At 53.5% G+C, this 16343-nt stretch overlaps 1 protein-coding gene across 1 annotated transcript; it reads right to left on the minus strand.

Moving 5' to 3' along the window:
- Window positions 1-384: 384 nt before the first annotated feature.
- Window positions 385-15646, minus strand: LOC138764837 (A disintegrin and metalloproteinase with thrombospondin motifs 4-like). The gene is made up of 8 exons (XM_069941170.1): window positions 14946-15646; window positions 11507-11645; window positions 9284-9451; window positions 5227-5501; window positions 4400-4586; window positions 3513-3676; window positions 2792-2967; window positions 385-2304 (listed from the first exon to the last, which is right to left on the minus strand). Exons 1-8 carry the CDS (start codon window positions 15339-15341, stop codon window positions 1155-1157), a joined length of 2655 nt encoding a protein of 884 aa, XP_069797271.1. The 5' UTR covers window positions 15342-15646; the 3' UTR covers window positions 385-1154.
- Between the last annotated feature and the right edge of the window lie 697 nt (window positions 15647-16343).

The following is a 16343-nucleotide window of genomic DNA, read 5'->3' on the forward strand; positions in this document are numbered from 1 at the left end:
AGAGAGACCTCCACTAGGGACCCCCCTCACTGCCAGGCAGAACACACAGCACTCACACACACCTCCTCAAATGCACTACTTACCCACCCATGTCTCCTCCCACACACACCTCCACACGTATAAACCCTCTTACATACACAGCTTTATATATATATATATATATATATATACACAATCATACTCACAAACCTCTCACACATTCACAAACACAGACTCCTAAACACCCCCACAAACATGCAGTCACACACACACACACACACACACACACACACACACACACACACACACACACACACACACACACACACACACACACACACACACACACACACACACACACACACACACACACACACACACACACACACACCCCAAATCACAGGACAACTTCTAAACAATTTTATTGGATGTTGGAGATATCAAATTCAATAAACATCAGTGGGAGGTGTAAATGGATTCAGGCAGAAAGATAGTGAGCTGTCCCAGTCTGCACTGAACTTCACTCTGCCATCTTCCCCTGGGTCCTACCAGTGCCCCAGGAGTGTGTGGCAGAATGGTGAAGAGGGAGGTTCCCCCGGGAGTGTGTGACGGGATGGTGTAGATGGAGCTTCCCCCGGGTCTGACCTATGCTCCGGGAGTGTGTGACAGGACGGTGTAGAGAGAGGTTACGCCGGGTCTGACCCTTGTCCCAGGAGTGTGTGACGGGATGATGTAGAGGGAGTTTCACTCTGGGTCTGACCCATGCTCCCGGAGTGTGTAACGGGACAGTGTGGGGAGAGCTTCCCCTGGAATTGACCCATGCCCAAAGATTGTGTGATGGGACAGTGTAGAGGGAGCTTTTCCCTGGGTCTGATCCATGCCCCGGGATTGTGTGATGGGACAGTGTAGAGGGAGCTTTCCCCTGGGTCTGACCCATACTCCAGGAGTGTGTAAAAGGACGGTATAGAGGGAGGTTCCCTCAGGTCTGACCCATGCCCCAGGAGTGTGTGACGGGATGATGTAGAAGGAGTTTCACTCTGGGTCTGACCCGTGTTCCGGGAGTGTGTAATAGGATGGTGTGGAGGGAGCTTTCCCTGGGTCTGACCTATGCTCCGGGAGTGTGTGACAGGACGGTGTAGTGTGATGGGACGAGGTGGAGGGAGTTTCCCCCGTCTCTAGAACTTCCTGCAGAACCCCCTTACACATAGTGCCATGCTTTGTGGCTGCTGCTCCTTTGCACAGCCCCCAGTTGGCCTCCCTGCTCTGTCTACACAGCTCACCTTCCTCACCACCCAGCCCACCCCACATGACACAGAGCAGAACTGCCATGCTCCCATTTGCCAGCTGGGTCTGGAGTCTGGTGTTGGAGTGCGGTGGGAAGGGGTCAGAGTGGATACTGAGCAGGAGTCCAAAGTGTGGTCTGGGATGGGGCTTTGGATGGAATCAGGCTCCCGACTGAGGTTAGGGTCCTGTGTGGGGTTAGGGTCCTGTGTGGGGTTAGGGTCCTGTGTAGGGTTAGGGTCCTGTGTAGAGTTAGTATCCTCTGTGAGGTGAGAGTCCTTTCTGGGGTTAGGGTCCTGTCTGGCATTAGGGTCCTGTGTGGGGTGAGAGTCCTGTGTCGAGTTAGTGTCCTCTGTGATGTGAGAGTCCTGTCTGGGGTTAGGGTCCTGTCTGGCATTAGGGTTTTGTCTGGGGTTAGAGTCCTGTCTGGCATTAGGGACCTGTGTGGGGTGAGAGTCCTGTGTGGGGTGAGGGTCCTGTGTAGAGTTAGTGTCCTCTGTGAGGTGAGGGTCCTGACTGGGTTTAAGGTCCTGTGTGGAGTAGGTGTCCTGTCTGGGGTTTGTGTCCTGTCTGGGGTTAGGGTCTAGTGAGGGGCCTCGGCTTGTGGCTGATAGAGATTTCAGGGTTGGGTTGATGCTGGGGTCCAGAATGGGGATATGGTTGTCTAGGATGGGGTGCCCAGCCGGCTGGGCATCCCTCTTGGGCTCCAACCCTGCTATGTAGTAGGAGTAGATGACGCGGACCACTCTGCGCCCGCCCGGGTTGTAGACCTGCAGATAGAGGTTCTCAGTCAGTGGGCCCCGGGTCAGAGACTGCAGGATGTCCCGCCGGGGGCTCCAGCCGGGGTAGTGGAGGGAGACCCCTCCGGCCTGCACCAGGGTCTTGTAGGTGGAGATTTGGCCCCTGCCATTCAGGGCGTAGGTCCCATCCTCACGGCGCACAGCCAGGCAGGTGTAGAACCGGCCCAGCCCCTTCCGTGGCTGCTGTTGGACTTTCAGGCTGGCTGCCCCTCGGGGCACGACCCCCACCTCCGTGTAGTTCACCCTGGGGTCAAATATCAGAGGTCATCAGCACACCCCTTGTCACCACCCCTTACCTCCGTTTAGTTCTCCCTGGGGTGTCAGAGGTCATAACCACATCCCACCAACATCACCCCCACCTTGGGGCAGTTCATCCAGTGGGGGGGGTAGGGTCAGATGTCATCACCACACACACCCCCCACCCCAACCCCATTACCACACCCCCGCGGGGCTGGGAGGTGAGAGGGTAGGGAATGTGGGGATTGAAAGGAGAAGGGAGGGCTTGGGTGGAGAGGTGAGAATGGGGTGGTGGTGGGTGGGGAGTGAGGTTATGAGGGGCAATGTGGAGTCGGATGGCATGGGAAGGGGAAATGGGGAGGGGATGTGGGGAGGTGGGGGGAGAGAGGAGTTGGGGAAGGGGTCTAGCGAGGTTTGAGGGAAGGGGATGGGGGGAAGGGAGAGGGGGAGGGGGTGGGTGGTTGGGAAGGGCGGTCCTGCCAGCTGTCACTCACACTTTTCCGTGGAAGCGACGGATCACCCGGTAACACTGGGCATTGCTGCCACCGCATACCCCGCACAGACTATAGCGTTTTCGGGAGCCGATCAGCCCATCGCAGCCGGTCTTGATGCACTGACCCCGTACACACACCGCATTGCTGTGCGGGAAACATGGCGTGCCATCCTTCACCTGGGGGAGGGCAGAGGGCAGCTGAGGTCACAGGTCAGCTGAGGGTTACAGGTCAGCAGATGATCATAGAAGGCAGCCGGGGTCACAGCGGGCAGAGGTGAGCTGAGGGTCATAGGGGACAGAGGAGAGCCAAGGGTCACAGTGGGCAGTCAGCTAAAAGAGTAGACTTGACCTGCATTGATGCCACATTGACCCTGTGAAGACTCATTGACCACATGATAACTCCGTGTTGGAGAGGAACATGGAGGATCAAGGGTCAGACCCAGGGGGAAGCTCCCTCTTCCTCATGGAGGAACAGAATCGTGGGGTTGGGGCGCAACTGGGGAGAGAGAGGGGAAGGGCTACCTGAAGGAAAGGGGAGAGAAGTGTAGCTTGGAGGAGAAGATGGTGACCTCAGCAGTGGGAATGGGTCAGGGGGAAGATGTGGGAGGGGAAATTGGGTGGACATACCTTGGCGGAGAAGACGGTGTCCTTGGCAATGGTCTTCAGCAGGCAGGTAGGGCACTGGGAGGGACGGAGGCGGGGAAGGCATTCTGGGCACGTACCTTGGTGGAGAAGATCGTAACCATGCCTGTGCTCTTCTGCAGGCAGTTGAGCTTGCAGAGGTCGGCCCAGAGGATGCCATGGTGGTACGGCTCCCACTCCTGCAGCACCCCGTCCACTGACTGACTGCTCCTCTCCTCACACTGCTCCTGCCGGTAGGTCTGACCTATCACACAGTGGGAGTCCTGTCACAACTGGCTCACCAGTACCACCCCCTAGTGAGGGGAAGAGAGAGAGAGGGAGGGGTTGAGTGAAGGTGGCGTGAGAGGAAGGGGTGCGAGGGCGGGGAGGCAAGGATGGGATGAAGGGAGGGGAGAAGGAGGGATTGGGGTAGGCCGAGGGGAGAGGTCCAATAGAGTTGTGGAAGGGGTGCGAAGCCTTGGTGAGGGTGGTCAATGGGAAGAGGCTCATTGAGGTGGGATCAGTGGGGTGTCTGGGGCATTTGGTAAGAGGGGCTCAGTGATGGGGGTTGGTCGGTGGGTGGGTTCTGAGGGTCTCGTGGGGGGTTCAGGGAGTTGGGGAGAGGAGTCAGTGAGCAGGAGGTTGGTGAGAGGGAAATCGGGGACAGAGTTGGGGCGTAGGGTCGAGGGGGGTTCAGTGGGGGGTCTGAGAGGGGTCAGAGATGGGGGATCAGTGAGGAGGGGTCGTAGAAGGGGTTTAGTAATGGGGTGGTCGAGGAGGGGGTCAGAGTAGTCTGGGAGGAGGGGGTTGGAGAGGGGGGTCGGGGAGAGAGGGACGAGGAGGAGTGTCGGAGAGGGGGATTGTGGAGGGGGGTCAGTGGAGGGGCGTCTGTGAGGGGTCAAAGAGGATGGTGAGTTGGGCAGGGCTGCCAGCACGGCTGGCCTACAGCAGATGGGGCGTAGAGTATCGGGACTGTGCAGCGACGTACCTCGAGTGTCCGCACAGGTCTTCAGGCTGCAGGACTGGAAACGCTCCCACCTCCCCAGGCAGTACACTCCGAAATTGGCAGGAACGGGGTTGTCACAGCGGCGCCGGGAGTATTGCACCCCTCCCCCACAGGAACGAGAGCAGGATCCCCATGGACCCCAAGACCCCCAGCTCCCATCTACACGTGTCTGCAAAACAACAACATGCAGCAGGCGTCAGACCCAGGGTTAAACTCCCTCTACACTGTCCATCACACACTCCTGAGGCATGGGTCAGGCCCAGGGTTAAACTCCCTCTACACTGTCCATCACACACTCCTGGGGCATGGGTCAGGCCCAGGGTTAAACTCCCTCTACACTGTCCATCCCACACTCCTGGGGCATGGGTCAGACCCAAGGGGAAGCTCCCTCTAAACCCTCCATCACACACTCCTGGGGCATGGGTCAGACCCAGTGGGAAGCTCCCTCTACACTGTCCATCACACACTCCTGGGGCATGGGTCAGGCCCAGGGTTAAACTCCCTCTACACTGTCCATCCCACACTCCTGGGCACGGCTCAGACCCAGAGGTAAGCTCCCTTCACACTGTCCCATCATACACTCCCAGGGCACAGGTCAGACCCAGGGGTAGGCTCCCTCTACATTGTCCCATCATACACTCCTTAGGTAGGAGTCAGATTCAGGGGGAAGCTACCTTCACACTGTCCCATCACACACTCCTGGGGCATGGGTCAGACCCCAGGGGGAAGTTCCCTACGTCCTGTCATACACTCCTGGGCCACAGGTTAGACCAAGGGGGAAACTCCCTCTACTCCTCCCCGATACGCACCAGCTGTTTCCAGTTGTGGGTGCACCTCCCCGAGAGGCAGATGGCCCCTTCTCCACAGGGTGTCCCATCTGCCGCCGGAAGCTGCTTGCTTGCATGGTGCCATTCTCCTTGGTGCCTGGCCACGCACCACAGAATTGGGCACGGGTCCAGCATCGGACGCGCCCGGTGCCCAGGGCCAAAGGACAGCCGGCACTGGACATCCCGGTCATAGGTCGAACCGGCCAGTGGGGCTGAGTCAGCCAGGGAGATGGATGGCTTGTTCAGGAGGCAGTCACCTGTGGGGTAGAGGGACATGACCGATGGGGGAAGGTGAGGGGGGGGTGCAGAGAGAGAGAGAGAGAGAGAGAGAGAGAGAGAGAGAGAGAGAGGAGAGAGAGAGGGGGAGTGGGAGAGAGAAATGAGAAAGAGTGAGGTGAGAAGGAGAGGGGAAGGGGGAAAGGAGGATAGAGGGGTGCGAGAGAATGAAGAAAGAGAGAGGGAAAGGTGGATGGAGGAGAAAGAGGTGGAAGGAGATGGGAGAGGGAGAGAAAGGGTGGAGAAAGAGAGGGAGAGAAACGAGAGGGCAGAAGGGGAGAGAGGAGGGTGGAGATAGAACAAATAAAAGGTGGATGTGAGAAAAGGAAGATGTGGATTGGTCCCTGTTCTGAGTCTCAGCTCTCACCCTTCTCTGACACTCTATCAATTCATTCCCTCATGCACATTTTCTTCCCTTCTCCCGCTCTCCACTGTCTCTCACCCACTCATTCCCTCTGCTCGCTCTCTCCCACACTCTCTGTCAATGCCTCTTCCCATCCTCTCAACCCCCCTCTCTTCCCCCATTGCCATTCATCTTCACTACAAAGGGAAAAGCCCCAGCTCTGCCAACCTTGCTTTAGATGACATATTCTCCAATCCAGGCAACATCCTGGTGAATTTCCTCTGTGCCCACCCATCCTGTAATGAAACGACCCTGAACTCAATATTCCAAGTGTGGTCTAACCAGAGTTATAGAGAGCTACAACATGGCTCTTGAACTCAATCCCCCGATTAATGATGGCCAACACACCATACTTCTTCTTAACTACCTAATCAGCTTGTGCAGCAACCTCGAGGGAACTATGGACCTACAATTTCTCTATTCCTCTCTACGGTTAAGGATCCTGCTGTTGAGGACGCTCTCTGCCTTCAAGTTCAATCTTCCATCACTTCACACTTACCTGGATTGGACTCCATCTGTCATTTCAGGGGTTCTAGAACTGATGGCTACAGAACGCCACTTGTCCCTGATCTCCACGCAGAATTCCCTCGCCGCCCACGGTCTCCTACATTGCCAGACTGAGACCATCCATAAATTATGGATCAACACCTCATCTTACGACTGGGCACTCTCCAACGGGATGGTATTAATATCAACTTATCTGGCTTTCGTTAAAGCCCCTGCATCTCCCCCCTCCCCCACCTAGTCCCCCACCTACCTAGTCTCCCACCTACCTAGTCCCCCACCTACCTAGTCCCTTATTGCATCCAATTAACACCTTTTGTTGGTCTGGATTCCTCCCCCCATTGTTTGAATTCAGAGACTTTCTGATACACCCTGCTTCTGCTTTTTCCTTGAAACTTTTTCCTGAAACGTTGGCAATATATATTTGACTCCTAGAGGTGCTGAAAAGACCTGCTGAGTTGCTCCAACATTTCGGTGTTTCTCCACACAGTTTATGCTCCATCTACTGTTACCCTCTGCTTTCTGCAGGCAAGTGATGTGGGGAAGAGAGTGGGAGGTGAGGAGAGGAGAGGAAGGGGGTGTGAGAGGGAGAGAAGCAGACAAGGTTCCTTGGATCCCATGCCTCATAACTTTCTGAATGAGGCTACCATGGGGGACATTGTCAAACATCCACTGCCTTACCTTCATGAATTTTCTTTGTCACCTCTTTGAAATCACTCAATTAGACTAATGAGGCACAACATGCCTCCCCCAAAGCCATGCTGACTATACCTCCTTGTTAACGCTGTCCTGAAGAATCCTCTCCAATGGTTTGCCCACCATTGACAGCAAGGGGACTACATTCTCCAATCCAGCAGGAGCACTCCTGTGGCCAGGGAGGGGGCACAAAGATCATTGTCAATCTCTTCCCTCCATCCTGCAGTAACCTGGGTTATATCCCACCAGGCCTGGGGACTTGCCCATCCAAATATTTTTTTAAATATCCAGCGCTTCCTCTTTCTTAACCCTGACATGCTCCACACCGACCTCACATTCACCAAGTTCCCTCTCCCCGCTGAACACTTAGGACCCTGCTGAACATTTAGGACCTCCCTAACTGCCTCCAGGCACGTTCCCCACTCTTGCCCTCACTTTCGTGATTCTTTTACATGCATGTAAAACACCTTTGAGTTTTCCTTGATTCTACTTGCCAAGGCCTTCTCAGGTCCTCCTAAGACTTTTCCTAAGTCCGTTCATGGCTGCCTTATAATTCTCATGAGCCCTTCTTGACCTTGGCTTCCCAAACCTTAACGTTTGCTTCCTTCTTCCTCCTGACTCACTGTTTCACCTCTCCCGTCAACCGTGGCTCCTTTACCCTTCCATCTTATTCCAGTCTCAATGCAACAAACCTCTCCAGGACTCCACACATGATTATTAAACATCCTCCACATTTCTGCTGTGCTCTTTCCCCAAGTTTCTGCCTTATCCCCTGGTAATTATCCCTTCCAATTAAATAGTTTCCCATTTGGCCAGCTCCTATCCTTGTCTAAAGCATTTTGGTCAGTCTCCAAAATTCTCACTCACTGACAGGTTCTTTACTCAGTATGAGATCTTGAATGGACTCTCCTCTAGTTGGCTGGTCCACATACTGTGTCAGGAATCCTTCTTGGACACCCATGTCTTTGGGAAAGGCAGTGAGGACAAGCTGGAGATCTCCAGGCCAGTGAGCCTCACGGCAGTAGTGGGCCTGTTACTGGAGGGGATTCTGAGGGACCTTGTCTGCCAGCAGTTGGAGAGACCAGGGCTGATTCAGAAGAGTCAGTGTGGCATTGTGTGTGTGGGGATCGTGCCTCATGGATTGGACCGAGCTGAGGGAGAGGACTGACGAGGATAGGGTGGTAGAGGTCGTCCGCACAGACTTTAACGAGACCTTTGACAAGGCTCCTCCTGGCGGGCTGGCCCGGGATCGTCAAATTGCACGGGGTGCAGGGAGACCTGATTAACGGGACCCAGAATTGGCTTGGCAGTGGGAGACAGAGGGTGGTGGGTAGAGGATTATTACTCAGATTGGAGGCCTGGGACCAGTGGTGTGCCACAGGGGTCAAGGCTGGGTCCACTGGTGTTCGCCATCTATATTAGTGACCATGAGTTTATTGTCATACCTGATATAGAAGGCACATGTGCACTGAAATTCTCACTTGCTGCAGCCAAACAGGTATTTGATTAAAAAAAAACTCTAAAATTATACCAGATGGAACAAACATTAAATATCGATGATAGATGATCTTCACAGTTTACAGTTACTGCAAGAAAAATAAAATTGTGTTTCGGTTGTACAGACAAATCTTACAGTGGTCCAAGAGTAGGTCATGGTGAGGAAAACGATAGTATGGGGAGGTTCCAGAGTTTGAGAGCTGTTAGAAAGAAACTAATAGCTCCCTCACCGTCACTCTCACGGTGTGAAGCTCCCTCACTGCTCCTCACACTGTGTGGAGGTCCCTCACTGCTCCTCTCATGGTGTGAAGCTCCCTCACTGCTCCTCACACTGTGTGGAGGTCCCTCACTGCTCCTCTCACGGTGTGGTGCTCCCTCCCTGCCCCTCTCCTACTTGTCTGCCCTCTCACTGCCCTTCACCCTCACCACCCCTCCATCTCTGCCCCTCCCTCTGCATTCCCTCACCAAACCTCTCTCACCCCTCCATCTGCATCACCCTCACTGACCCACCCACACCGCCCCCTCGCTATCTTTCCCTCACTGCTCCTTCCTCCCCACCCCTTCCAGAGTGCAGAGCTCTCTCACCAGCCCTCCCCCAGTGCCCTTCTGCTAGTGCCCCTCCCCCAGTGCTCTTTTCCTACCACCCCTCCTTCATTGACTCACCCCTGCCACTTGCGAAGAATCCCAGGGATAATCGAATACTACATCGAGACCAGGGCTCAGAGAAGTCAATTCTGGACAACATTGGGGACATCATCTGGTTCTCCCGGGGGGATTCCCCTATCTGAGCACAAATGGCTGAGTTGTCATGAGCCATTCCAATGAGATGTCCTATGCAATAACAGGAAGAAAACACGTGTCAGACCCAGAATGACGCTTCCTCATCACCGTCCCATCACACACTCCTAGGACACAGCTTGGACCCGGGAAAATCTCCCTCTACACTGTCCAGTCTCACACTCCCAGGACACAGATTGGACCTGGGGAAATCTCCGTCTACACTGTCCTGTCTCATACTCCCAGGACAAGGATCGGACCCTGAATGACATTCCCTCAACACCGTCCCATCACACACACCCAGGATACGGATAAGACCCGGGGGAATCTCCCTCTACACTGTTCCATCTCACACTCCCAGGACATGGATTGGACCCAGAATGACGTTCCCTCAACACCGCCCCATCACACACACCCAGGACATGGGTCAGACTCAGAGGAAGCTTCCTCTACACCACCCCATCACTTTCTCCCGGGGCACAGGTCAGACACAGGGAAGCTCCGTCTACACCATCCTGTCACATATTCCTGGGGCACAGGTTGGACCCCAGGAAGCTCCCTCTACACCATCCCATTGCACATTCCCGGGTCATGGGTTAGACCCAAGTGGAAGTCATGGTATGTATTGTTGGGAAGATTTAGAAAAATAAAAGATTTAAAGGGCTGAAACAGAATCCAAACTGAAAAGAGCTTTTGTCTGAGCATTGTGGGAGTACTCTGGCAGAAGTTTGCTGCTTTTGACTTGAGTTCTGTTGTTTCCAACTACAAAGTTCGAGTAATTAGCAGGCAGCTTTCCAGGGTGGATGTATTCCACTGCTGACCTATTTTCCCTTGTCTAATCTGATCGTTATAAGTTTAATATTAGTGATGCCACCACTAATTAGGCTCGGTGGTCAGTTGTTGGTAACGTTTCAATAGAGTCTCAAGTCCTGAGAGCCCCAGCTTCACCTATACATCTTATGGGGCTTTTGAGATGTTGGAAGATTGCCATGGAGCCAGTTTGTGAAGCATCCAGCAATTTCTACTCATTGCTCTGCTCTCTCATCTCCCGTATAGGACTCACATCTCAGAGTAAGTGGGGAATATGGGATGGTGTGCTCCCGGGAGGATGACTTCAGTCACCACAAGGATTCTCTCTCTCCTGAATATTTGGTATTTATAATGGTCTAGTTACATTGTGGCAATAACTTCAGTGACCTCTGTGGCCAGGAATTCTTTTGCATCACTGGAAGACAAGGATGCAGTCATGATTCTGGTCCCCAACTACAATGGTTGAAAGATCCACAAAGGCAATGGTGGGGAGCGATGGCACCCCGGCCATTACAGTGTGCATGAAAATGGTGGGGAAATCCATGATTTACCTCCGAAACGGGAAGGCGGTGGGACTAGTTGAGTCGATTCACGGACTCACCAGCCATCTGTCAGTGACTTGGTTGAGACCACATTTCACTGAGGTATGGAGTGTGTAAGAGTGCAGCCCCTATGCACGTGCGTGAAGGGGCTTCTCCTCAAGTTCTGGCTGCATTTCAGCCCCACAGCCCTGATCTGTGGGCTCCCAGTACAGAGGAGGAGGGTCAGTCAAGGGTTCTAGACTAATGCAGTACTTGTAAAGTTTGGATATGAAGATTAATTAAAGGGCAGGGTTCAGACCCAGGGGGGAGCTCCCTCTAAACCATCCCGTCAACCACTCCCAGGGCACAGGTCAGATCCAGAGTGAAGCTCTCTCTACATTGTCCAGTCACACACTCCCAAGGCATAATGTCAGACCCAGAGTGAAGCTACATCTACACAGTCCCGTCACATACTCCCGAGCATGGGCCAGACCCAGGAAGAAGCTCTCTCTACAATGGCCCATCACACATTCCCGGGGTATGGGTGAGACCCAGGGGGAAGCTCCCTTTACACCATCACGTCACACACTCCTGGGTCATAATGTCAAATCCAGAGTGAAGCTCCCTCTACACCATCCTGTCACACACTCCCAGGGCACAGATCAGACCCAGGTGGGGGGAGGTTAATATGGTTGGGGTGGTCCAGTATGGGCAGGTCAAGCTGAATGGCTTGTTTCTGTTCTGTACAACTCAATGACTCCTTGATGAAGTTAATCACCAATCTCGTGCGCAATGGTGAAGGCACTCTGCAGACCGATATCTTGCACCACAGCACAATTCTGGCCACTGTCCACCTCACACACAGTCCCAATGTGGCCCAGGCCCAGTGACTCACAGAAGTTTTCCTGGCAGATATTCTGTGGAGAAAACAGGACCAATCAGTGTATAGATAAACCCCTGGAGAGAGGGACTGAGAGACACAGGTATCCCCCTGAGAGAGAGGGGGAGGGGGGGGGTCAGTATTAAAGGCAAAGTTTACAGGCATAGGGAACCTTGGTTTTCTTGGGATCCTGGGGTTCTGGTTTGGAGGAGTATAACAGGTATATGTAACACAAAGCAAATGAGGTTCTTGAGTATAAAAAATGCAAGAAAAGAGATATAAATCAGGAAGGCTAAAAGAAGACATGAGGTTGCTTTGGCAGACAAGGTGAAGGAAAATCCTAAGGGTTTCTACAGGCATGTTAGGAGCAAAATGTTAGTAAGGGACAAAATTGGTCCCCTTGAAGATTAGAGTGGTCGGCTTGGTGTGGAGGCAAGAGGGATGGGGGAGATCCTAAGTGGTTTTTGTGCATCAGTATCTACTCATGAAACTGGCAGAGAGACGTGGGAACCATGAGGAGGCGGCACTTGCTGTCTTAAAGCAAATAAAAGTAGATAAATCCCTAGGACCTGACAAAATATTCCCTCAGACCTCGAGGAAGGCTAGTGTAGAAAGTGCGGGGGCTCTGTCAGAAATATGTAAAATGTCCTTAGCCGCAGGATGGTGGTGGAGGACGGTTGGAGGGTAACCAACCTTTGGGGCTTGAGGCCTTCAGCGTGGTTATCAGGAAAATGTAGGTAGGAGGCCAAACAAAATGGTGGTGGGGGGAGATTGGTGGTGTGAGGAGCACAGTCCCAAAGGAAAAAGAGGACAAGGGAGAAAGGGCACACCAGGAGACGGGAGAGGTGCCATGGCTCTGTGAACGGAAAGGGAAGATGGGGGGAGGTGGGGGAGAGCCAGAGGGAAGTCGACAGAGGGATGGGGAAGAGAGGGAGAACAGGGAGGAGAAACCGGAGAGGTCGGCATTAATACCATCCAGCTGGAAGTAGCTCCTCCAATTATGGATGGTTTTGATTTGATAGTACATAAGCCGTGAACAGACGTGTCAGCGCAGGAATTGGCCACTGAGAGATAGAACCCTGTCATGGATGCAGACAGAATGAAGCTGCTCAGTGCTATCCCAGTCTGCATCCCGTCTCTCCCATGCAGAGAAGGCCACGTCGGAAGCACTGGAGGTAGTAGATCACACCCACAGATACACAAGTGTTGCTTCACTTGGAAGGTCTGTTTGAGGCCCCAAATGGTGGTGGGGGAGAAGGTGTGGGTGCAAGTGGAGCATCTCCTCTCACATCATGGGGGTAGGTGCCAAGGGTGCAATTAATGGGAAGGGATGTGTGGCTGGAGGGAATGGTCCCTAAGGAAGGCAGAGAGGGCAAGATGTGTCTGGTGGTGGGATCATGTTTTAGGTGGTAGTAATTGCAGAGGATAATGTATTGGATGCAAGGGACTGGTGGGGTGGTAGGTGAGGGCAAGGGGAATTGTTTGTGTCTAGTGGGGCAAGAGGGGGTCAGGACAGATGGACTGGAAGTGGAGGAGATGCAGGTAAGGGCTGAGTTGATGGTGATGGAGGGATTTAATCTTCAACAAGGTATGAGCAAAATGTAGGCAGATGTCCGAACAAAATGGTAGCAGTGAAGGTGGGGGGAAGGGCTGGAAGCAGGGGAGGAGCGCAGTCCCACAGACAGGAAGTAATAGGTGAATAAGGGAGGGAGGGCATACCAACAAGCAGGGGGAGGAGGGATGGCTGTGTGAATGGAGAATTCAGATATTCCACACTTTCCTCCCACCTCCCTCAAGAGAGAGGGGACTGAGAGACAATGGTCACTGTACAGATATCCCCCTGAGAAGGAGGGACTGAGAGACACCGGTCAGTGTACAGATATCCCCCTGAGGGAGAGGTACTGAGAGACTCTGGTCAGTGTACAGATACACCCCTGAGGAAGAACGACTGAGAGACATTGATCAGTGTACAGAATCTCCCTGAGAAGGAGGGACTGAGAGACACTGGTCAGTGTACAGATATCCCCCTGGGGGAGAGGGACTGAGAGACACCGGTTGTATTGACCTATCTGTGCCTTTTGGCCTAGCTTTGCGGTTTCACTTGAGGACCTGTTTTTGTTCCATGTTGTTAGGGGAGGTGGGGGGTGAGGGTTGTTGCTGGAAACATGTGTTTTTCTGTAGTTTGTTTCCTTGACAAATCCAGTAGGATGCCAAATGCTTTGATTGTTTCTTAATTCCTATTAATGGAATGTGGCAGAAACCAATGAACAGCAGAAGTCCAAAGTTGGAGAGAAAGGGAAAGAGAGAGAGAGAAATGGGGTGAATGGGTGAGAGGGAGAGGAGAGGAAAGTGAGGTAGAGTGGGGAGAGAGGGATGAAGAAGTGAAGAGAATGGGGAGAGAGAGGAAGGACATAGAGGGAAGGTTAGGAAGAGAATGAAAGAGGGAGGGAGGCAAAGTGGAAAGGAAAGGGAGAGGGAGGGATTGGGAGAAGGGAGAATGAGTAAGAGACTTTGTGAAAGGGAGAGAGGTGATGAGTGTGTGTGTGTGTGTGTGTGTGTGTGTGTGTGTGTGTGTGTTTTTGAGAGAGAGATCCAGACTGAGTGACGGAAGGAGAGGTGGAGAGAGGATTGGAAATTGTTCAGGAGTGCATCCTTTGTGCATGAATGTGTGTACAGTGACCTGGTGGAGACGAGATGACTGAGTGTGATGCCAGAGCATGGGGCCAACCACAAGTAGTTAGTGTGCTCCAACACGTGTGAGGACGTTGTATCCTAGCACGACTGAGTACAGAGTATGTGTGATTAGAGAGTGCGACCCTGGTGAGTGTGATCTTGGTGTGCCCCAGCAATTGAGCTGGTGAGTGTGAATGCGAGTATGAACTGGCAAGTGGGAGCATGGAGTGACACGAGTGGCCCCACGTGTGACCCAGCGAGTGTTACCTGGTGAGCGTGAGCATGGTGTGAGCTAGGCTGAGTGATGTCGTGATTGTCTCAGAGAGTGTGCACTGGCAAGAGTGAACCTGTGGGCGTGATGTGACCACGTGAGTGTCAGTAAGTGGTTGTCCAGTGATTGTGAGCAGTTGAGTGTAAACATGGTGTGAGTTGTAATTGTGAGTAGGAAGGTGTGACCTGACAAGTGTGAGCAGCTAAGTGTGAGATTGGTGTGATGTGGTGAGTAGGCCAGTGTGAGCAAGGTGTGTGCTGGTAAGAGTGAGTATGGGGTGATTCGGTATGTGTCGAACAAATGACGAGTGTGAGCATGGTTTGGCAATGAGTGTGACCGGGTGAGTGTGAGTGTTGAGTGACCCGGTGAGTGTGCACCGCCGAGTGTGCCCACCTGTCGTGTCAGCAGCAGAGCAGCATCGTATGGAGTCTGGTTCCAGGCGCCCTCTGCCCTCCTCTCCCTCTGCCACTGGCAGAACTCGTGCAGAGCCAATGCAGCCTCGGAAACCACACGCGGACCCCGAGCCTCATCCCACAGCACCTCCACGTGACTGACAGCCAGCCGCAGGTCGCTGGCCAACGAGGGGTGTCGATACAGGCGATCGGCTGCTCCCAGCAAGGCCAGGACGTAGGTCCTGACCTCGCCGCCCAGCGCTCGGGCCAGTCTTGTGTCCACCACCACCAGCAGCTCCATCCGATGGGTCCTGGACACCCCCCACTGCAATGGCGAGTTCCTGCCACCCTCCACCAGCAGCAGGAAGGACAGTCCCAACAACCAGCCCAAGCTCATCGCCCCCAATCCCCTTCACACCCTGGTGCAGGGTAGCTCACGGGACGGGGCTGTGGGGGTAGGGGGATGGGACAGGACAACGTGGCTCCGCTGGCTCCACTCACCGTGCCACAGGAGGACTTATCACAAAAAAGGGCTCCGGATGACACGTCCCTTCCAGGAGGGAGGAGGGAGGAGGGAGGAGGGAGCAAGGAGCCGAGCCAGAAAATCCCAGAATTGGCAGTCATCGTTGTTAACTCACCGCTCCCCATCCTCAGATAGGTCAGTGTGTGTCCATTGCAGGGGTGTGAACTCTACCCCCCCCCCCCCCCACCATACACAGGACAGCCTGTTACCCATCACAGGGGACTAACCCTCTCCCCACCCATGTGTGAGGCAGCTCCTTCCTCATCGCAGGGGGATTAACCCTCTCCCCTCCCACACAGGGGAAGCTCTTTCCTCGTGGGAGGGAGAGTTGCCACTGAAGGGTGACAGGGCAGCGAGATGGGACAGGCTATTCTGTTGCGCTGGGGCTGCTGTTGTTCCATCTGAAGGACACTGGAGATTAATTGTTTCAATATGCTTTCCACGTGTGACTGTTTGCTCCAGATGAGCTGGCCAAGGCTGAGTCTCACTGAGCAATCGACCGGCAACTAAAATTCTTCAAATAATTAACTCGATCGTAACATTTTCAACGCAGCAGTGCCACATGTACAAGAAGAATATTGAATTCAAATGGACAAGGTAAGACAATGCAAAACAAAACTTCCTTGTACTGGTCACACTGAAGTCGCAATAACAGGAGAGTTCCCAAATTCCATGAAATCACTAGTAAAGGAGTGTTCCCTCATACCCGCTCAGACACACACACACACACACACACACACACACACACACACACACACACACACACACACACACACACACACACACACACACACACACACACACACACACACACACACACACACAGTGAAATCACTCTGCATATGTTTGGGAGATGGTTAATCCCTTCACCAGGGA

This window comes from Narcine bancroftii, chromosome 5 (genome assembly GCF_036971445.1).
Source record: "Narcine bancroftii isolate sNarBan1 chromosome 5, sNarBan1.hap1, whole genome shotgun sequence".
Lineage (NCBI taxonomy): Eukaryota > Metazoa > Chordata > Chondrichthyes > Torpediniformes > Narcinidae > Narcine > Narcine bancroftii.

Coding starts and splice junctions, on each gene's coding strand:
- LOC138764837 (XM_069941170.1), bottom strand. CDS start 15,341: ATGAGCTTGGGCTGGTTGTTGGGACTGTCCTTCCTGCTGCTGGTGGAG. Junction 5,502..9,283: donor ATTCTTCGCAAGTGGCAGGG/GTGAGTCAATGA, acceptor TCTACCCCACAG/GTGACTGCCTCCTGAACAAG. Junction 2,305..2,791: donor CGTCGCTTCCACGGAAAAGT/GTGAGTGACAGC, acceptor ATTTGACCCCAG/GGTGAACTACACGGAGGTGG.